The sequence below is a fragment of the Oculina patagonica genome, chromosome 3 (genome assembly GCF_052425735.1).
Source record: "Oculina patagonica isolate OP01 chromosome 3, crgOcupat, whole genome shotgun sequence".
In the NCBI taxonomy this organism is placed as follows: domain Eukaryota; kingdom Metazoa; phylum Cnidaria; class Anthozoa; order Scleractinia; family Oculinidae; genus Oculina; species Oculina patagonica.
The window spans coordinates 17,914,590-17,936,134 of NC_135760.1; the positions used below are offsets into that span (position 1 = coordinate 17,914,590).

At 41.9% G+C, this 21,545-nt stretch overlaps 3 protein-coding genes across 4 annotated transcripts; 1 reads left to right on the top strand and 2 right to left on the bottom strand.

The window, feature by feature from the left end:
• Positions 1 to 2,310: 2,310 nt before the first annotated feature.
• Positions 2,311 to 5,795, top strand: LOC144645490 (uncharacterized). 2 transcript variants are annotated; one of them, XM_078505083.1, is made up of 3 exons: positions 2,311 to 2,446; positions 3,337 to 3,435; positions 5,066 to 5,794. In XM_078505083.1, the coding sequence occupies exons 2-3, from the start codon at positions 3,348 to 3,350 to the stop codon at positions 5,326 to 5,328; spliced, it is 351 nt and encodes a 116-aa protein (XP_078361209.1). In that variant the 5' UTR covers positions 2,311 to 2,446; positions 3,337 to 3,347; the 3' UTR covers positions 5,329 to 5,794. The 2 variants fall into 2 exon arrangements, with proteins under 2 accessions (XP_078361209.1, XP_078361210.1); XM_078505084.1 differs by lacking the exon at positions 2,311 to 2,446 and having other exon boundaries at positions 3,314 to 3,435; positions 5,066 to 5,795.
• Positions 5,796 to 7,546: 1,751 nt separating this feature from the next.
• LOC144647001 (uncharacterized) lies at positions 7,547 to 15,074 on the bottom strand. The gene is made up of 3 exons (XM_078506742.1): positions 14,487 to 15,074; positions 10,958 to 11,131; positions 7,547 to 8,878 (listed from the first exon to the last, which is right to left on the bottom strand). Exons 1-3 carry the CDS (start codon positions 14,943 to 14,945, stop codon positions 8,378 to 8,380), a joined length of 1,134 nt encoding a protein of 377 aa, XP_078362868.1. The 5' UTR covers positions 14,946 to 15,074; the 3' UTR covers positions 7,547 to 8,377.
• Positions 15,075 to 16,847: 1,773 nt separating this feature from the next.
• LOC144645289 (uncharacterized) lies at positions 16,848 to 20,960 on the bottom strand. The gene is made up of 2 exons (XM_078504807.1): positions 18,047 to 20,960; positions 16,848 to 17,126 (listed from the first exon to the last, which is right to left on the bottom strand). The coding sequence occupies exon 1, from the start codon at positions 20,826 to 20,828 to the stop codon at positions 18,087 to 18,089; it is 2,742 nt and encodes a 913-aa protein (XP_078360933.1). The 5' UTR covers positions 20,829 to 20,960; the 3' UTR covers positions 16,848 to 17,126; positions 18,047 to 18,086.
• Positions 20,961 to 21,545: the final 585 nt, after the last annotated feature.

The following is a 21,545-nucleotide window of genomic DNA, read 5'->3' on the forward strand; positions in this document are numbered from 1 at the left end:
GACTGGGTACGAGTCTGCTCCCGGCGCCTTCATATCTCCCACCTCTTTTGGAGACTCGATCCAAAAAGATATATTCTTGGATGAATAAAAGCATACTCAGAAACAAGGTCTCTGTAAAAGATTGAAAATCGAATGAAACACTAGGGAAGATTGAAGCGGATTACCAAAGGTTTTCAACACCGAGTTGATTTTGGATTGAGAAAGACGCTTGTCAAACTGACAAAACTAGTGCCCAGGTCAGCACAGTTCCAAAGCTGACTGTGTTCCTCCAATGACAGTAAGAAAACGAACTTACATCATGGGGGACCGGGAACGGTTCAAATGTTTCACGTGAAAATTCGTTAACGACTTCTTGTACAGTGGAACCCCGATTTAACGAAGGAACCTCTATATAACGAAATCCTCGGTTTAACGAACGATATCGTCCAGCCCGGCCAAAGTTACAGCAAAATGTATGGAACAGAACCTCGGTCGATATAACGAAATCCTCGTTATAACGAACACAATCCGGGAGCCCAGGCGTAAAATGTGGCTCGATATAACGAATTATAGTTAACACGCGACAAAAGATGAACGTAGAACAGACCAACAAGGATGAAAATACTTTAATCCTGTAACAGGAGAACAACTTCAAAGACATAAGTCGATATCTATGTGGATATTAGACATTAAAGCATAAATGTTGTTTGGACAGTCGTTCAGATCAGTAAATGCTGGCTAGTGCAACGTAACAGCGTGAAAACCAAGTATTGACTATACCTCGATATAGCGAAAATTTTGGTTGTTTTTTGTCGGCAAATTTGTTTTATCGAGGTTTTCGACATAACGAACCCTCGATACAACGAACAAATTTCCCCATGTCCATTGGCACTTCGTTAAATCGAGGTTTCACTGTTCAAAAGAAAATTGATATAAATAATATTATTATATAAACTGCAGTGTTTTAGCGAGTGGTAGCAAATCGAGAAAAATGGTATCACACATTGTGGATAAAAATGATATCCACACATTGTGATATCATTTTTGACCAATCATCTCGCAGTTTACCATGTTTCATTGCTCAATGAGCCAAAGTAAATCGGTATTAAGTCGAAACATCTTCGGATCTTCCTCGGCAATCTTCGGCAATCTTCGGAAAACTTCGGAAATTTTCGGAAAATGTTCGGAATCATTCGTACAACCTTCGGACAACATTTTGAAAATTTTCGAAATCTTCGGAAAATGGTCGGAAATCTTCGGAAAATCGTCAAAAACATCGTAATTGGTAGGTTTATATAATAAACAGAATAATACATGGTTGCTTGGAGATTGAAATTTATCTTCTCGTGTTCAAATCGATATCTCACTCGTTCGCTGCGCTCACTCGTGAGCTATCGATTTGAACACTCGAAGATAAATTTCATATCTCCGCGCAACCATGTATTATCCTCTATATAATAACAATAACAATAATAATGATAATATAATGTTGATATATATTGCCACGATCCTTGAACGAGGAATCTCAAGTTACACCAAGAGACTGTTCCTAGAGTCGTGGCACTCTACGGTGGATTCCAACGCGGTTAACGAAAGGAAACCCCTTCCGCGCGCTTACACTCCATTGTTAAGGAATTAAAGATTGGATGGCGTATTCAAACATGACTAGCGCGCTCTAATATTATGGTAAGGTAAAGTCTGTGTCCGAGCCATGAGGCTCATACTGCCGGAGCTTATCCCGGTTTCTGTAGCATTAAGCGACTAGGACTATTGCTACTCCCCCCTGGATGGGATGCTAGTCCATCGCAGGGTTACCCCCCAGCAGTAAATTCGCCGGTACCCATTTGTACACCTGGGTGGAGAGAGGCACTGTGAGAGTAGTGTCTTGCCCAAGAACACAACGCAGCGCCCCGGCCAGGCCTCGAACCCGGGCCGTTCGACTCGGAGTCGAGCGCGCTAACCATTAGGCCACCGCGCCTCCCACTCTAATATTATAACGAACTCATTTTCAATACTCTGATGAAGGTGGACAGAGGCCACCGAAAATTTAGTGTTTAATAATCTCAGATCGGATGAATCATTCTACTGAAATTACGTCTACCGATCGCCACAGACAAAGTGTATATATTATTACATAACATATTTCTTTGCAAACAACACTGTTTTGTAAAACATTCTTTCTCGGGTAAAATGGTTAATCAAAGTGTGCAACAAAGCGTAAATTGTGTTGTTGTAGTTACCAAAAATGCGCTACTTGTTCAACTATAAATTTATTGATAGAAAGTTTTGCACCAATGGACCGTACAGCATGTGTTTCATTATTCCAGCTCGTGTCTATTGACATCCCAGCTTGATATTGTCCACGAATTACTTTAAATCTTATATCACCTCGTGAGCTGTTTGTAGAAGTACTCACTTCTCTTGAAGCTATTGCAGTTAACAACTCCGAAGCTTTTCACTCCTTCAGGTAAGATGTTACCTTATCCTTACTACTTTTCGCGATTTTTCGATTTCGAAATAAGCGTGAAATTTAATACGCGCGAAAAAAAAAACATTGCGCGAAATTTAAACACGCGAAAATTAATACCATATTATATCAGTATCAAAACAATAAAAAAATTCAATGTTTGGAACTGCAGCTATCTACCCTTGAGAATATCTTTTCGTCTTGTTTTCGACTAGCGCCCTTTCTCTGATTACTGTTTTCTTCAGCTTGTAAATTGGCCAAAACCTCTTTAGTACAGTCACCAGTTTCCGTTTTCAGGCTCCTTGTAGTTACGCTGAGCCAGACCTATGTATATTTCCAGAAGTCTCTTAGTCTTTGACAACTGATCCATAAAACACTGATAAAATCGCGAAATTTTATTACACTTTTGCTCTATTTTTTCTTCCAATCGCGAAAATTAAGACTCGCGAAATTCGGCTCCCGAATTTTCGCGAAATTAAGTACGCGCGAAAATTAGTAAAAATAAGGTATACATTTTACGCTTGTGAGACACTCTTAGGTACGACATTTTGGAATATTATCAAGAATCAAAAACCAATTCTTCTCAATTTGCCAAGCCGGATATATTCCGCGTTAAAAACTCTGTTGCTAGTTTGATTGTTTTTCGTCCGTTATTTTACACTTAGCAAAAGCAGTCCTTTTCTTTTCTCCTCGTGCATTACAAAGAAAGCGTATACGCAAAGCGAAACTTCGCGTTTTTCTCTGGTGATCTCCAGTATTGTGACGTTATTATTTACTCTGGCATCCGAAGACATAACATTTTACTGATAAATTTGTCGGTCATGAACATTATCTAGTACTTTTAGGATAATAAACTTGTTTTCATGTTTTATTGTTTGTCCTCGTCTCAGTTTCAGGCAAGATGGCTTCCAAGTACACTAGTATTCTTCTGCTTGTGTCCGTGGTATTGTTATTGGCTCAAGCCAAACACGTCCAGAGAGATAGCCAATGTGAGCCTTTTATACTTGCGTTTTGATTTATTTTTACCTTCTTTTTATTGGTTTGCATGAGAGATTATTGCCTTACAAGCAAATAACAGTTGTGAAAACAGTGACAGCGCGCGCTCTCCGTAACTTCTAGAAATAGAATGGGCGTAAAACAAAGCAATTATTTTAGATTCGGCTCTGTCATCGACCAGGACAAATAAAGATTCCTCGCAACTGAAAAATCAAAGTCTCTTCGAGATACCGACTTTTTTGCATGAAGTATGAGTCGAAGGTTGATCCTGAGCATTGTTCTTCGAACTTATCATTACAGTTGCTTCGTAGTTTAGTTCAGTTAACAATTTCCTATCTTCGCGGAGGAAATGCAGCCATATAATTTTGTCAAAAATGGCTCGTCCGCGCCGGGTATTTATACACATATTCCTCAACATTACACAAATAAACAGTGCAAATTTCACCGAGATCTGACAATTCTATACTTTCAAATTGCAAGGACCTTTCGAGGCAGTCGATTACGGCAGCGAAATTAGCAAATGAAACAGCAAAATATGCGTTCGACGCTTTGTTTTTGCGACGCCATATTTGAATTGTTATAGGTAGACCGCTGTTCAATGTGTTCAAGGCCGTATCATTACGATTGCTCCACGAAAAAGCACGAAAAAAATACGGATATTTCCGACTACTGTCGGAGAAAACATTGCGCATATAATTGCGGCGTAAACAAATCGATACACTCAAGCTGCGTTTTGTCTGGGCTCTGCGAGGGTCGGATATCAAGACAGCTTCTTCGTGGGCTTAAGAAGGATTAAACAAAAGCCATATATACAGTGAATGCTTTCGAATTATATTTGAAGATGAAATACGAAAGAATTTTGCTGTCTTTGACTGAAATTCCACTCGAACTGTGTAGACACGATCGCATGTTGTAAAGCCGATTCATGCAACATTGCTGTCAACGCGAGGTCACGTCCCTAACGACCTAGGCTGATGACGAAATAGAATGGCGCTTGTAGCGACCAAATTTGGCCTAATTTTTAACCGCTCCTAAGCTAAAAGAAGCCCCCATCTCTTGCATTTGTTTTAACTTCAATAATATCTTTGAAAAGAGCGAGTTTTTTGGTATGGTTTATTTTTGACGTTTGTAATTTTTAAACGATGTAAGTGCTATTGATTATTTATTCGTGTTTTAGCGTTAGTTACGCAATCCATTGTTTGTGCGACGCTTTTTATAGATCGCCTTTCAGACACACGTGCGTTGAGATAAGAAAGCTGACATGTCACTTTTAAAATTGTTATATAACGTTTGTAAATGTGACAAGTCACGTTTTTTCCATGAGATCGCAAGTGATCACCCACAGCGGAAAGAAATCCCTTGAGAAATTAAAACAGTCCCTTGAGAAATTAAAAAAGTCCCTTGAGAGTTAACAAGAATGTGGTTCCAAATTTTGCCCAACATAACTGCTATTCTCCTACTTTCGCTTGTAAACAAGCAAAAAAAAGTCGAAATCACGATATTTTGCTGATCTTCTGAAAAAATCATCGCATATACGCTGGACCTTGCCCGTTATATATATTTATTTCTTCAACAGTTCAACATCAACCACCTAACTATTTTTTGCTGTTTGTATTCTTTTAGTTGTTTGGCGTACGTTTCCCAAGCGTTACAATCAAGTGACGTACAAGGGTAGAACTTCGAGTTGCAACGGCATTGTTAGGGTTAAGGTCGATCGCGAGACTGGATGGTTTGAACAAAGTTCCGCCTGTAACTGCCTGTTCGTCGCTTGCACCGGATCGCAAGAATGTACCACACGAAGTGGCTGGTTCTGCAGGTTTCTGCATCACAATGTTGATGTTCATAACATGGAAAGAGATGATTGTGGGTGTAAATATCTGAAATAAGTCTACATCGCGAGAGTTACGCATAACAGCTGGAGTAAATAATAAGAATGATATTATGTCCATGTATCAAGAGGAATATTACAGTCAAAACACCTCAAGCGTTCCTGTCAAGGTTGGATTAATTATTCCATTATTGCAAATTTGATTTCATTCTTCGTTTCAATATTCCATTCTTGAATTGAATATTGCAATGTTCAAACGGCGACTCGATTCAAAACTCGTATGTTGATTTCATTCATGCGTCAGGCACGTGAGAATTTGAAAAGTTTCCCCAATTTGCATAACGACATTTTCCATTCCCACGTGCCCGTCGCGTGAAGCCAGACAACAATCCAATCAACATTCATGTTTTGAATTGTGTCGCCGTTTGAACATTGCAATATTCAATTTAAGAATGGAATATTGAAACGAAGAATGAAATCAAATTTGCAATAATGGAATCATTAATCCAACCTTGACAGGAACGTTGAGGTGTTTTGACTGTAAACAGTCAAATAAAGTTCCATGAACAAATTTACTAGTACGTTTTGTTATCTCGAGCAAAAACTAATCTAAAGTTGCATAGATGCGAGACTAAAGAGTCACTGAAACCGATTATAGCGGTCGTTTTCCGCAATCCATAACATTAAAAATCCCACAAACATCACAAACGATCCTAGCCGAAAGTCTTGGGGACACATAAAAAAATGCCACCCAGTGACAAGGTCTTTTGAAGTGAAATTTTCGTTCAATCCTTTTAAGTGCCCCTCGTGGGTGGGATGAGGTATGCACTGTGTCAAGGATTTCAACCAAATTTAAGAGTGTACGTCTGAGAAAATCAGGCAGAATTGAAAAATGTCGGAAGAAGGGGGTCGGCCGATCTCCACCATATTAATGTTGCATACAGGCCTTACCCATCTAGTAGCCATGGTAACATTTTTGGATTGATTGACTTTATTTCTAGAACAGACCAGGTAACCGTTGTGATTTTAGGTCAACTGAAGCAGAACTGAGGTACCTCTGCATTTATCCAAGCACTAGATTCAATTTTCCATCAACGTTATACTTGTCCTTTGGTAGTTTAAATGCCTACTTGAACAAATGTCTTCTGTGCATCGGTCACGATCTGCATGCAAACTTAGAAGGCATGCATCGCAACATTTTCAAAAATCGCAAAACTTAACATTTTAAAACTCCAGTTTCTCTAGGGTCCGGAAAGATACAGATATAAAAATCAACATTGATTTTGCATAGGTGATGTCAGTAATCACGTGATTTATGCAAGAAAGCTACTCTTTTGGAATTGCTACTAAATGCCAAAATGACCTTCAATGTTCAAAGATTCGAGAAATGTATGATAGCATTTGTCCCTCTGAATGGTACCAAACGCCTAATTTTTGGGTCTGGGCCATGGACTATATCAACAGTAGTGCTGTTGAATGCCAGGTGCCGTATGCCCACTGCCTCTCTGATACAGATTGTTGTCTCTGAAGGTATGCCCCACAAGGGTGTCATTAGCCTCAGATTCTATGATTTTGCTTGGTATACTAAGAAGAGACACCGGGCGGTAGTTTCCAGAATCAGTTTCGTCGTCTTTTTGAAAATTGGCGCAAGTCTTGCTGTTTTTTAAGTACAAAAAGCTGTTTTTCACTCAATGCTTTTCCTTCAATGCTTTTCCGATAAAGACTGACCAGAGACGGAACTATAGCGTTTCTCGCAAGTTTTAGAAGTAATATATCAAACACGAGAGAGTGTTTCATCGGGATATCCAAACACCGAGAAGAGAGTTAAAAATACGACGCGCAGCGGAGTATTTTTGACGAAATTCGAGGTGTTTGGATAGCCGATGAAACACTGTCTCGAGTGTTTGATATATCTTCTTAATCGAAACAAAAACTACGGAGTAAACGGAAAAATGAAATCGTAAAAATCTATGCTAAGAAAGACCTGGTATCCAAACCTCCTTCACGGTAATGATTTTCTTTGTCTTAACTTAATGAATAATTAATGAGTTTGAGAAGCTTTGAAGAAACGTTATCGGGGCCTGTGGACTTTAAGCGTGCTGACTTTGTCTCGGACCATCTCCATCGAAACTGTTATCTCTGCGAGAGGTGGTGGATCATCTGTGTTCGGGTTTTCTTCAATATCTTGTTCTTCGATGTTCTTGACCACTCGGAGGTGGCTGAAGCGCACCAGCCAGGCTCTCTCCTATCGTTTCAAAGCCGCGTATCATGTTTTTTGACGTGCGAGACGTATCAAGTTGAAGTTTTCATTCAAGGCTGACTGGCGGCGTTTCGCACACAAGCCATTTCTTGGCGTAGCTAAAAAGCGTTTTTTACAATTATAATTCCGACGTCGATGAACTTGGTCCTTGTAAAGCAAAGGGCACATTGTTACTTAGCAACGGGCATAGCAACCTCAGGAGCCCTTGTGCCTTCAGCCACCAGCCGCTGGTCAATTGCTGCAGTCCATGGGTATTGAATCAAATTTCTCTCTACGACATTCAGAACATTGTCTGTATTCATTACTAAGATAAGAGCACCTTGTATTCTTAATTTCAGAGGTACAAGAGAGTGTTGTACAGTAAAAAAAACCCTTGAAATGCTTTTTAAGCAATCTAAGCAATCACGAAACTATCTGGAATTTTTGTATAAAAATTTTTGTTTAAAAAAAAATTAAGATACTAGATAAGTACAGTATGTTCAGTATTAGATTTTATATTATTATTTGCTATTTTACAGAATTTTTAATACTTTTTAACTGTCTTTTTCGTATCTAATTGTAAGGTTTCCCCAATTAGTCTTGGATTTTCCCAAGCTACGTGGTTTTGACACATTAGTTCTATCTCTATAACACTTTGTGGCAAAAATCGCGACTGTCAGCATTTGCATGTCGTATTAAAGAAATTAACTATTTCGCGAAGTGGTTCACCTTGTTCTCGATCACCCTTTGTTACACAAAGTTATTAACGCAAAAGCCCGAGTTTTGGGCTTGGATGTTCATTTTCGATCATTTCATATCGTCATCAAAAGTTTTGCCCCTCATTTGATCCACACAGAATCTGTCTCCTTCACTCGTCGCGTGTGTCACGTGTTAGCCACGTGGACTGCACCGGTTGATCTCCGCAGCAGCTGTCCAACCAGGCCAATACAGGATCAGCGAAGTGCATCCGGCCCTCGCGGTAATTCCGATACAAAACCGCGCCAAACAGGACAGCCGCGACCGTAATTGGCGCGAACATTCCCCACGCGGACTGCGTGTTCACGCAGATACACACACTAAAAACCACAAGGACTACAAGCAGATAAGCAATAAAAAGCAGCTGATAGAGTGGGATGTCGCGCAATCTGGCACGAAATTCGAAATTCGGTCTGACTAATGTACACACGGAAGCCATTTCTTCCACAGAGCCTCTGTCTACTTCCTCCACTGAGCTCTCGGGGTCGCCCGTCAGTGGGAGATGCTCGCAATCCTCAGCTTCCAATGCGTCCTCGTTCGGACTGCCGTGACTGCCGTATGTTGTGCGCATGATCGTGGTCTTTTTTGGTTGTTGCTTAGGATACCAGATTACCTATGTATAAAAACACACACATAACAAAACCTTTAGTTACAATTGTCTCTTTGGGTCGTCACGCAACGCTCGTCCTCGAATCGTTGCGTCATGCATCGCCGTCTTGTTGTCAAGTTAACTTTTGGCATCGGTCTTTTCAACAAAGTTCTGATGGGTTCCGTTTGACCAATCATAATCTAATCTTAGGTTATGACCAATCATAATCTAAGAATTCCGCAGGTCAGCAAGGGTTTAAGAGGTGGCATGTTGCCATGCCAACGATGTCACTCACAAATAAACACTTCGTAGAGTTTTATTGGTCAGATAAAGCAAAACCATTAGAAAGTTATAACAACGGGCAACTCTCAATCAGTATTTTTTTTTTGGCTTTCAATATATACCTAATCCGCTCCATTTTCTAGATCACAGAAGCTACCCATTTTGAGTCGTGTGAGATTTGTGGAACTCAATCAAGCTGACGAATTAGATACAGCAGGTATTTAGGAAGGTCAAAGTATAAACTACAATAAATTGTATTAACTCAGAAATTATAGGCAGATTTTTTTTATTTTGAAACGTTCACATGTATTTTTGCCATTGGATACCCATGTCTCCCCCAAAGTGGTAAAGTTTAAGAGACAGGGATGCTCCTCAGAAAATTTGAATAACACCCTAAAGGAGACCAATATGGACGTGGCTCAAGCACTTTTTGACCCCTAAAAAATACCATTTTTCACACTTGGTCGTTCTAGACCACAAACACAGTATGGCAATTTTTCTTTATTTCTTTACATGCAACACAAGACACATTTAGTCAATAAACCCCTTCAGGCGGCTGATATATTGGGGGATAATGCCCCTGGCTGAGAGATTGTCCGAAAAATGAACAGTAGGCCAAGAAGCAAAGCTTCAAGGGTAACTGTGAAATTTTAAGGACAATTTTTCAGCCAAGGGCATTGTGCTCCAATATACCAGCAAGCCAGAAAGGGTTTATTTATTTTATAACCCTCAGATTATTTTCTACAACACGCCTCATCACTGGAAAATAGGAAAAAACTTACAGTGATAATCACAGCATAACTGCGGTTAAAAATTAATGCAAGTTCATTGGTTTACGTTATTTTTTCAACATTTTGACTTAGGTATGGGTCGCACTTGGAAAAGTTCTGCCAGAATTTGTTTACTTTGCGGTGAAAATCTGTCATCAGAGCACTTTGAGTAGTGCGACCCTAGGTTTTCCAATTGGCCAAAACTTTGCAAATTGGCAAAAACATCAAAGACGCCGTAGCGCTTGGGTGGAGCAGGCAGATTTTCAAAAACTCGAGCTAAACAATAACAATCACAGTGGTAACTGTCAACGGTTATCTGATTGCGATATGTCTTCGGAAATCATCAGGTAGACATGCGTTATTTTTTTCTAACTTCTATGATATTTGCCTCTCACAAGTGCGACTCTGCTTAGTTGGATTAAAAGTTTTCCTTTCTTCCGGTTGTGGTTTCAAAATTTTAATTAGAAAGTTAGACCTGAAAAGGTGACTTTGTTCATATGTTTTTTACTTCTCTGTAAAGTCAGGCGACGAATATCAAATCGGACGGGGTATATTGTCTGATACCCGCCATCCGATTTTGTACGATGTGATGCATTTTGTCCAATGAGAGCACAGGAAAATTTATCGGTGGGTTATAATTAACAATTAGACTACGAGCCCGAGTTTTCTATGAGCAAATAGTCAACGAGGCGCAGCCGAGTTGACTATCGCTCATAGAAAACGAGGGCAGTCCAAAACCTACAATATTGTGCACTTTGAAGACAAAAATCAAGAAAATTTACCGCTTAAAGAACTACGCGAGCGCGCGACTGTTTTCTATCGGCGAATAGAAATCAGTGGGAGAACCAATCAGATTCGCGGATTTCCAATAGAACACAGCTGAGTTTCTACTAACTAAAAATATTGGCATTCTGTGATGTCCTGAACACCCTAAGTGAGATCTAACTCCCTAATTTACACCCCTAAGTGAGATGACAAGCATCCCTGTCCATTTCATATGGGAGTCCCCCCCCCCCCCCCCCAGGATCTTATATTTTTATCTGTTTATTACCTGTATTCCATTGATATAAGCCAGTGTACTTGAGAAATAAGTCATGACAACATATTGTGATGGCAACAGCAAAAGATAGTTTGACAAGAAATCAGTTGTTTTACCCATCAGCCCCATCACAACAGAAGGCGTGGCTTGACCCCCTGTTGTTCGCAGCCGCATGTTTAAAATAACCTGAAATTAACAAAATTAAACATCATGACTAGAGTCAAACTTAGGCATGTGTCCCAGGGTTTTGTTAAAGAGGCCCGGGGCCCCGGCCCCCGGCCGCGGCCGGCGGCCCGCGGCCGGCCGCCCCCCCCCGTTTTTAAATCCCCTGACATGTCTTAACATAGATCTGGTTAAGTATCCGAGGGGGTACACCTTATGAAAGGAATATTAGCCTGTACCAGCCATAACCGGACATGACAAGCATTGGCCTTTAATTGTTCCATTTGTAAAATGGGTTATGGTTTGGACCTCAGAATTGGGCCTCCCCATATAAACTTCCATTAGTAACCCCCTACACCACTTCCCTGGGGATAAGCAAGGGTTATTCACTTGGGCCCAGTTGTTCAAAGGGGAGTTGAATTAATCTTTGTTTAAGGATAACCTGAGGTTAAATTTCTTACTGCAGATTTGATAACCCAAGGGTAAAATAGTGCTGTTCAAAGCAGGGTTAGTAGACTGGATAGTTAGCATTTGTTCATAATACTCTTTGTTTTTGTTTGGTTTTTCTTTCGGCTATTGTCATATTGGCTGAGTAAGAGGAGAAGTTGGAAAACAAACATGTGTTAAAAACAAACAACACCTTAATTCTCTCAAAAGTAATGTTCTATACATGCAGATCAGTTTTGTGTTTTCTAGACTGATGTCAACATAAATAAGTTTGAAAGTTTAAATTTTGTTTGAGATTAAGAACGTGTGTGTGGGGAGTTGATACATGGTTACCCTCCTCAATCGAACGGTTTTGCCCTTCACAATGGTCAAGAGCACAAGCTTAGATTAATGTACACATAATGAAAAGGTTGGGAGAACAGGAAATCTGATCATACATGTACATAGTAATACAGCTTATGATGTGGAGGGGTGCAAGGAGGGTAGCAAAGGAGGTGTTGTCATCCCATTTCACACACAAATTTTAACCACATTCACGTGTCACGTATACTTGAAACAGCAGAATTCACGAATCACGTGCCTTTTCTAGCTATTTTCACACGTCACGGTCTAATTTTTGCCTTATTTTCACCCATCACGTTTTAATTTTTGGCCTTTTCAGGCATCACGCATAACCCCATGGCTACCCTCTGCAAGGGACCAGAAGCAAAAAGTATGGTTGTGTGGGGAGGGGGGCTGGGGGTAGGGTATGGAAGGTGGGAGAAGAGAGGAGTGGCTGCCCAAGGTGGCGTACGGAATCAGGGTTCAAAATAACATCATAGCTTTTAGCCTGATTTTGTTGGCTTTTTTTGTCAAGGCTGAATTTTTCCCGGCTGTCAAACAAGTTTTTGACAGCCATGCATTTCAAGGGACACAATCCATAAGCATACATGACGTACCCCGATGCTCAAAGGTTTGCAATGCATTGTAAGGCAATTGCAAAGACAGTCAGCCATTAGTAAGTTTTCCAAGGTGATAGAGAATTTTACGTCAAAGCAAGAGAACGGAATGAGGCAGTATGACTTATTTTCTTATTTAGCATGTGTTAGAAGCAAATAAGACCTCCCAACATAATTTTCTGAGAGCACACAGTACCTGAGAAAATTGCGTTATTAATCTTAACACTGAAACGTAAACATAAACCAGAATTTTTAGTCGCCAAGGATGAAACTTTGGGCATATCGGCGACCAGTGAGTCGCAATTTCAAGCCCTTTTGGCTGCTTTATTGTCTGATATGTAAGTTTACTTTAACATTAAAGCGAATTTGATTTCAGTTGGCTGATTAAAGCATATTTCCTACTTTTACGTTGAAATGAAGCCGGCAAGTGTGGTCAAAGTGCCAGCTACAGCTGGCAGCCGGCTGCTATTTTGAACCCTGGGGAATGAAAAGATCAAAAGTCAAGTGTATTGGATTTGCATATCAAAGGTGTCGATTACATGATACCAGGGCGACTTTTATATCCATGTGAGTTCATCCAGTTCTCTCTTAAAGCTCTGAGTTTGTTTACCTGATACCACCACAAAATATCATACATTGTAATTTTAATAAGGGGACCTAAATAGGGATGACCTCATGGTCCTCCTTTTCAGATACAATTTGTGTTTGAATAAAGTATTCCACTAGAGCTTTTACCCACGGGAAACTGAGACTTTACCCACGGGAAGTCTGTATTTGTGTGTGACCTCTATTCCCGCAGTGATTCTGCCCATGGGAAATCACTATGGATACATAAAAAAGAACAAAAGGATTACCCATAAAGTTTCCCGAAACAAGTAGTAGGGTTTATCAGTGGTTTATCTAACCACAAGAGTAGTTCAGCCAATCGGGTGAAAGAAAAAAGTAAATCCGGAAACCGCAGCACATGCTGGGCACATTTTTGTGGCGTTGCGCAAAAAAATCGCGGCAATTAAATATCCTGGCACGTACTAAATACAAGACATGCGGCATCAAACATGGCCATCTTTCAAGGTTCACTGTGAGTATATTTTACTCGTCTTTGCTCAGAATACCCCATTGATCTGATTTATCGTAGCACGGCATAGTTTTCTTATTGTTTTTGTTTTTTTACTATTTTCCACAGCAACTTTAGACCAGAGGATTCTCAACAAGATGCGCCTTTGTACAATGGTTTTTTATTCCAAAGAAATCGGGAGCAAATTAAGATTCATCGGCACCATACTCTCAATATCCATATTATTAATATTTACATGGAAATCAACAAATCCCGCTTAACACTACGCGTCACAAGCGGCTTTGCATTCTTTCAGTCAGATTCAAACACTGCAAGGTCGAAAGTTGACCTCGGGTAATTATTTGAAATGTAACCGGAGGACTTAACCTGACCGGAAACCCAAACCGATCTCAACCCAAGGCAATTACCCACGGGGTTACCTCGGGCAGAGGTCTAGTGGAACCGCAACTATTATCATACCAGAGTCATACCGGTGCAAGTTCACCCTGGTTACTGTACCGGATTGAGATATTTATTAAAAAAAAAAAATAAATAAATAAATAAATAAATAAATAAGTATGTTTATAGTGGTCATGCACTTAGCTTCATATCTCACATGATAGCTCTGGTACGAAAATTCATTCAGGTGTCATGTAAACGTGGTATGACTCAGCTGGTGACTGTACGTTTCATATTCTTCTCACCCCAATAAATTAAATGGCTTAATATTTAAACACAGTATGACTTTTTTCTATCACACTGGAATAAAAGTTGCGCCACTGGCCCAGTATCAATATTATGTAAACGTCCCCTGATGAGTTTTCAGAGACAATGAATTTTTTTTATCTGAACATCCCCCCCCCCCGCTCGCTGGAATGAAACATCTCCATATTATTGTTTCGCAATCAATCACCTCATTAGTTAATTCAACACCGCCTACCTGAGGAAATGACTCAATAGACCACAGAACAATTGCCAGCCACTGAACCTTTTCTTCGGCGTTTTCAACCGAAAGTTCCAGACTAATCACAGCAACCCATATCAGAAAACATCCAGTACCGTATGAAACCTTCATTTGAACGGAATGCTTCGAGTAAAACCAAAACTGCACGAGTATGATGAACTCTAGAATCGGCATGTATACAGCAGATATTCTAATATAGACGGGCAACGCGATTGAGAATGCGAAGAAGCAGTTCACCAGCGAGGCTGTAAAGTTAGCTGTGGCCCACAGAATGCTTAGACCTTCGACTGAATGCCGTTTCCAGTTCTTCCATATTTGAGGAACCAAAACAACGAACCATATCGTACAGCTGATGTAACCGCAGACATTAGCAAACCCGCAAACAGCTTTGGACCAAGAGGGGCGACAGTTATCATAGAGTAAGTTTATAGCCATTGCCTTGTTTGCCAGCCGACGAACGGGAGGAAATATTTGTTGGGCAAAAGCGACTTCGTCTAAACATGGGGATCCGCCATTTTGAAAGAAAACCGGAAGTGTCACGTGCGGGGACTTGGGAACTAAATATCTGAGTCAGCAGGGAGGGGAAGGGAGTGGGGACGGGTGGGGGAGTACGTTTGTCAACTTCTGAAGCTCAACTTCAATGGCGTAAACGTGTAGTCGGTAAACAGCAATCTAGCCTGTAAACAGTTTTAAAATATGGTAACGAACGTTTCTTGTATTACTTTTATGTAGTTATTCTGAAAACTTGAACACTTTAAAAATGGTCGAGCCGCTGTACAACTACTCGTTTGGGGATATTAAAGTGTTAATTAAGAAATAGAAAACATGTTCCGTGCATCGAGTTTTAGTAAATCTACTAGCGCATCACGAATGCTGTTCCGATTCCGACCACCTTCACGTGTAGAAGACCGAGGCGCCCGATGACCGAAAGAAGGACTGGAATTACTATTCCGGGCGATGTTGGAGAAGAAAAGACAGAACCGGAAAAGATCGCCCGCACTCAGAGATGCGTTTCACGACATTAAAAAAGTAATTCTGCGAACTAACACAGTCTCGTCCCACAAGGAGCCGAAGAAGACAGATCGACCTCCGTTTTTTATGCACAAAAAAACAACAAAATTGAAAGGTCGGGCGACCGTCTTCTCTCACGTTTCCCCACCCGGGTGTGTAGATAATCGGAGTAAGCGAAAGAAGCGCGCCGAGAAGAAGTGTCCACACTCGCCTTTTATCTTTTACGCATACCGCTACAACTGCCCCGATCGAAAATCGTGAGAATGCCGCGCCCAAATATCCGGTATTGTGACTTCACATATCGAGAGCTTTGAACTATAAACGCCCGTGACCCCCCTCCGACAGAGGACGCGAGTGCGCGGCAGGTCGCGGCCCGCCCTTGTGCATCAGATGCCGGCGCTCACGAAAAACGCCCAAGTTTGCGCGTATTTCTCACCTCGCGTTCGGCTGCGTACGGCGCCCTCGGGGTAGAGGGCGTAAGATGGCGCGTGATCTTAGTGCTTTTTTTTGTTGGCGCAGCCCCAACTTTGTCCCACGAGGAACACATTTACCACAGCGCACGTATTTACTTTGTGCTTTTTCTAATTTAATTTTTTTTATGTCAATAGCTAAAAGCAGGAGCCCATCCTGCTAAAAGGTTATGGTAGAAGCCCTGGAGGATACTAAAGCCGGAATGTGTTTTAGCTCAGTATATGACTAATACATAAAATTAAAAGTTCACGCATTTGTTTGCCCAGCCTGAAATTCAGCCCGGAATGAAACTTTCTTGATGTAATCGCAAACGTCTTTTCAATAAGATTTCTTCCGACGGCCGAGCTGAAAATTAAGCCCGGCAACCGGGCGGAATTTTTAGCCACCAGTGGAAATTCGTCATGTAATCAGGCCCTCATTCTTTCGTTCGTCCATTCATGTAGTCGTCCATTCTTTCGCTTGTTCGTTCGTTTATTTTCGTTCGTTCGTTCGTTCGTTCGTTCGTTCTTTCGTCCGTTCTGAGTTCTTTCTTTCTTTCTTTCTTTCTTTTTTTCTTTCTTTCTTCCTTCTTTTCTTTCTTTCTTTCTTTCTTTCTTTCTTTCTTTCTTTCTTTCTTTCTCTCTTTCTTTCTTTCTTTCTTTCTTTCTTTCTTTCCTTCTTCTTGTTCTTTCGTTCTTTCGTTCTTTCGTTCTTTCGTTCTTTCGTTCTTTCGTTCTTTCGTTCTTTCGTTCTTTTGTTCATTCGTTCGTTCGTTCGTTCTTTCGCTCATTCAATCGTTCATTCTTTCATTCGTTTGTCCGTTCGTTCATTCGTTTTGATAGAATAAAATAAGGTAACAAGTCTTGTAACAAATAGTGTGTTTGGCTACTATAATTTTATTAATTTTCTTTACCCTCATTACATCCTTCACTGACCATTTCAAAATATTTCACTCTCGTCTTTATAAATTTCAGGAAAAGCAACTTAACTAAAGCATTTTACACAGCGACGATATATAATTCTGAAAATGAAAAGCAATTTTCTGTTCTGTCTGATTATTTGCTTAATTATTCAATGTGGCTCCAGCTTGACTTCAAATTAGTGTTAGTAGATCCCGTTTGTTTCAAGTTTTCCGCCATTTGTATGGACGCCACCCTTAAAAAGGAAAGAAAATGATAATAAAATAAAAGTTAGACCATGTTGTCGTGTAAGGCTTTGCGAGGAGTCCTGCAACTTTTTCACGCAGATGTTTTCGCTACCAAAATATTTTCACTCGTGTTTGCATTGATGTTATTAAGTGTCCAAGATATCTATCTGCTCGTACACTGATTGGTAAAAAGCATTCCGTTCATTCACTTTAAAAAGTGCAGCTATTAAAAGTTTAATAAATGCATTTGCATGTGATTTTATAGATGCTTATGCAAGTTGTCTGCGTTAATAAAAAAAAATGGAAAAGAGACCAGGTGAAATTCTTCTAACATATTTAAAATGGCATTTGCTTTGTTAATAAACATTAGAGCGGTTTTCACTTGAGTGTCGTAAAACCAAAACCAAGGTAATCACTCTGGCCAATCACAAAGGACAAAGACAATCCAGTGAACCAATCAAAACTCGAAGCAAATACATGGAGTTGGCACGAAGCGCGGGAAAGTGGCGCGAAATTTTTAAACCAATCACTAAGCGTAGTAATGCAAAACCAAAGCAAACGCAAATTACTTTCGACACTCAAGTGAAAACCGCTCTACTGATAAAAAACTTAACTTATTTTGGCTTTGCATAAGTTGTTTTTCTTGGAAAAAATTCCCGTTAAGAAGAAGACGTGGTTTCTCAGCCAATCAGATACTTCGCTCGATCACAACAATGCCCACTTCTCTCTATGAAATGCACCTGTATAGAATCATAGTACCTGGAAATAGGAATTTTCCTGTGCTTTTCAGTTTTCACAGATTGTTTATTAGGCTTGGGTTGCTCAATTGCAGTTTTTGTAAACAAAGTGGTGATTATTATGGTCTAACAGTCATTAAAACTCGGTCTGAATAAATCATTAACATAAACGAACTGAGAATGCAGTTTACCTTATAAACCGGACAATATCATGCAGTAGCAAGTCTGTGCTCAGCTCGACTTTGTTAACTGCTTATCGATCTTTTCCATATCAATATCTGCCTCCTTAGAGTCTCTTTCCTCTCGTTTTTTAGCAACTGACTGCTCTTCCGCGGCAGTGCTCGTGGTTTCTCGTTTCTCAGTTTTGCTATTTTCCGACGTGCTTCGCCCTCCTCGAGGTCCAGCGATCTTAGTGTTGCTGTTGCTAAGGCTCCTTCCTCCGCGAGGTCCTGTGTTACTTGCTGCACTGCTCGTCCACATGGCGCCTTCTGATAAGATGGATCTTCCACCGCGAGGGCCATACATAGCGCTCCTTCCTCCTCGAGGTCCATTTTCCACGTCACGTCCTCCACGAGGACCATTTGAAGTTTCAGAGTAAAGGGCACTGCGTCCCCCGCGAGGTCCAGAGATGTCCCTGCCGCCACGTGGCCCACTGAAAAGGTCTCGCCCTCCCCTAGGTCCATACTCCACTTCTCGTCCCCCACGGGGACCCGTCTCGAACTCTATTTCCCTACCCCCGCGTGGTCCATAATAAACAGATCTTCCTCCCCGTGGGCCGTAATCATAGTATCCCTCCCCAGCATACTCAAGAGCACGACCTCCCCTCGGTCCAAAATCCATTTCTCCTAGGGCTCTTCCCCCTCTAGGACCATAAATGTCTACATATCCCAGGTCCCTACCACCCCGGGGTCCATACATGTAATCAAGGTCTCTTCCCCCACGAGGACCATCGTATTCTGAAGACCTACCCCCTCTTGGACCGAAAACAACATCGTACAAAGTCGATCGACCGCCTCGAGGACCCTCGAACAGAGATCTTCCTCCACGAGGACCAAGACCCAAAGATCGACCACCCCGGGGACCGAATTCTAGTGACCTACCTCCCCTTGGACCATATTCTACAGCCCTACCGCCTCTAGGACCGTACCCAATTGCTCTACCACCACGAGGACCATATAGAACGGATCTACCGCCTCGGGGACCATTTTCTATGTCCCTACCTCCCCTAGGTCCATTCTCTATATCTCTACCTCCCCTAGGTCCATTCTCTATGTCTCTCCCTCCCCTAGGTCCATACTCTACAGCTCTACCACCTCTAGGGCCGTATTCTAATGCTCTCCCACCCCGAGGTCCGTAATAAATTTCTCTACCACCCCTAGGGCCATACTCGATAGCTCTACCACCCCTGGGGCCGTAATCAATTGCTCTACCACCTCTAGGGCCAAAGTCAATGGCTCTACCACCCCTTGGACCATAGTCTATGGCTCTGCCACCCCGAGGACCGAATTCGATTGATCTACCACCCCTGGGACCATAAAATGCATATCTTCCTCCCCGAGGACCGTATTCAATGGTTCTCCCACCCCTTGGACCCGAATCTACAGCTCTACCACCCCGTGGACCAAATACCACTGATCTACCTCCCCTGGGACCATCATTTTGAACTGACCTGACTCTCTCCTCCCTGGGACCTTTCTCTCCCACATCTCTTCCTCCACGTGGGCCACTAGCTGAGGACTGGGTATCTCTTCCTCCACGAGGTCCGCTCGCCTCATCTGCGTTAGCTTTTTTGTCGGAAACTGCTCGGCCTCCTCTCGGGCCTGCATCGGCTGCGGTGTCCCTACCACCTCGTGGGCCATTCTCTTTTGTTGATGCTGTGTCCGCCTTCTGATCTGCTGTGGTGCTTCTCTTTGTCTGCGAGCCCTCCACAGCTCTTCCGCCCCTCGGTCCTGTCTTTTTTATGCTTCTTTCTCCGCGTGGTTCATCACTTTCCACTGCTCTGCCGCCTCGCGGTCCTGCGTTTGAAGATGCGTCTTCTACAGATCTCCCCACATTACGAGGTCCATTGTCGTTCTCCACAGATCTCCCTCCACGTGGTCCATTGTCGTTCTCCACAGATCTCCCTCCACGTGGTCCATTGTCGTTCTCCACAGATCTCCCTCCACGTGGTCCATTGTCGTTCTCCACAGATCTCCCTCTATGAGGTACATTGTCGTTCTCCACAGATCTCCCTTGGTACATTGTCGTTCTCCACAGATCTCCCTCCACGAGGTCCATTGTCGTTCTCCACAGATCTCCCTCTATGAGGTACATTGTCGTTCTCCACAGATCTCCCTCTATGAGGTACATTGTCGTTCTCCACAGATCTCCCTTTATGAGGTACATTGTCGTTCTCCACAGATCTCCCTCCACGTGGTCCATTGTCGTTCTCCACAGATCTCCCTCTATGAGGTACATTGTCGTTCTCCACAGATCTCCCTCTATGAGGTACATTGTCGTTCTCCACAGATCTCCCTCTATGAGGTACATTGTCGTTCTCCACAGATCTCCCTCCACGAGGTCCATTGTCGTTCTCCACAGATCTCCCTCTATGAGGTACATTGTCGTTCTCCACAGATCTCCCTCTATGAGGTACATTGTCGTTCTCCACAGATCTCCCTCCACGTGGTCCAGCTTCACTTTCCACTGATCTTCCCCCTCGGGGTCCATAGTAGACACTCCTTCCTCCTCGAGGACCATAGTATACACTCCTTCCCCCTCGGGGACCATAATACGCGCTCCTACCCCCTCGAGGACCATAATACGCACTTCTACCCCCACGAGGACCAAAGGCATCAAGTGAACGTTTGTAGTCTTGGTCGCCCCAGCTTTCTCTTCCGTTTTCATAGTAGTCCACAGGCGGCTCAAATGGGCCATACCATTCTTCGTAATTCGGGTTTTCAGGATAGTAAAGTTCGTATTCCCGTCCGCCATAATCCCTCGGATAAAAAGGCCCGTAGTATAACAAGTCACTGTCGGTACTCTCGGCCTCGTTTTCTTGATTCTCCTGGTATTCCGCCGATCTCCTTTTCTGCCCTGAAATGCTGTAGGAATTTTTCACTGATCCAACATTGTTGTAAAATACTTCGTCTCTTTTTGCGACTGTTTTTTGCTGTTGTACGCGTTGAGTCGCTTGTTCCTCAGCAATTATCCCGTGAAGGCTTAAGGCGCAAATGAGAAGCGTCAATGTTCCCGTCTTCATGTTGAGCGAAAACGGTGAAATTCGTTGCCGCTTTCAAGAACAACCCTCTTAGAGTTTACTCACCACTTCTAAGGAAAATTCTGCGCTTGTATAGTCCAACAAAGCAAGTTCTTGACGCTTATTTTCGATTCAAGGCGCTAGAACTTTAAGGCAAGAATATTTCTACCTTTCTGTCTTTATATCTTCTTTTTCATTGCTTCAATAATTAATGATCCCTTTAGCAAATTTCATTTCACGCAATATGACATGTGCGTAACACAGTGTTTTACGCTGGCGATAAAACCACAACGAATCGCCTCTTCTTGATAACGGAGCTCAAAAACAAACCATCCATATTCCTCCTTGCTCTTGCGTCAATAAAAACACTTTCCTCTCTACTCAGATAAAAATAACGGGAAGTCCAGAGAAAAAAATGACAGTATTTAAAGAAAAATTGACAAGTGACTTCT

What these genes read in the sequence shown, in the direction of transcription:
- LOC144647001 (XM_078506742.1), bottom strand. Translation starts at nt 14,945, where the DNA reads ATGGCTATAAACTTACTCTATGATAACTGTCGCCCCTCTTGGTCCAAA. An exon ending in CTATTGAGTCATTTCCTCAG is followed by an intron (nt 11,132 to 14,486) that starts GTAGGCGGTGTT and finishes TGTTAATTTCAG; the next exon opens with GTTATTTTAAACATGCGGCT. An exon ending in CTTATATCAATGGAATACAG is followed by an intron (nt 8,879 to 10,957) that starts GTAATAAACAGA and finishes TTTTATACATAG; the next exon opens with GTAATCTGGTATCCTAAGCA.
- LOC144645289 (XM_078504807.1), bottom strand. Translation starts at nt 20,828, where the DNA reads ATGGCGGACGGGAATACGAACTTTACTATCCTGAAAACCCGAATTACG.
- LOC144645490 (XM_078505083.1), top strand. Translation starts at nt 3,348, where the DNA reads ATGGCTTCCAAGTACACTAGTATTCTTCTGCTTGTGTCCGTGGTATTG. An exon ending in CGTCCAGAGAGATAGCCAAT is followed by an intron (nt 3,436 to 5,065) that starts GTGAGCCTTTTA and finishes GTATTCTTTTAG; the next exon opens with TTGTTTGGCGTACGTTTCCC.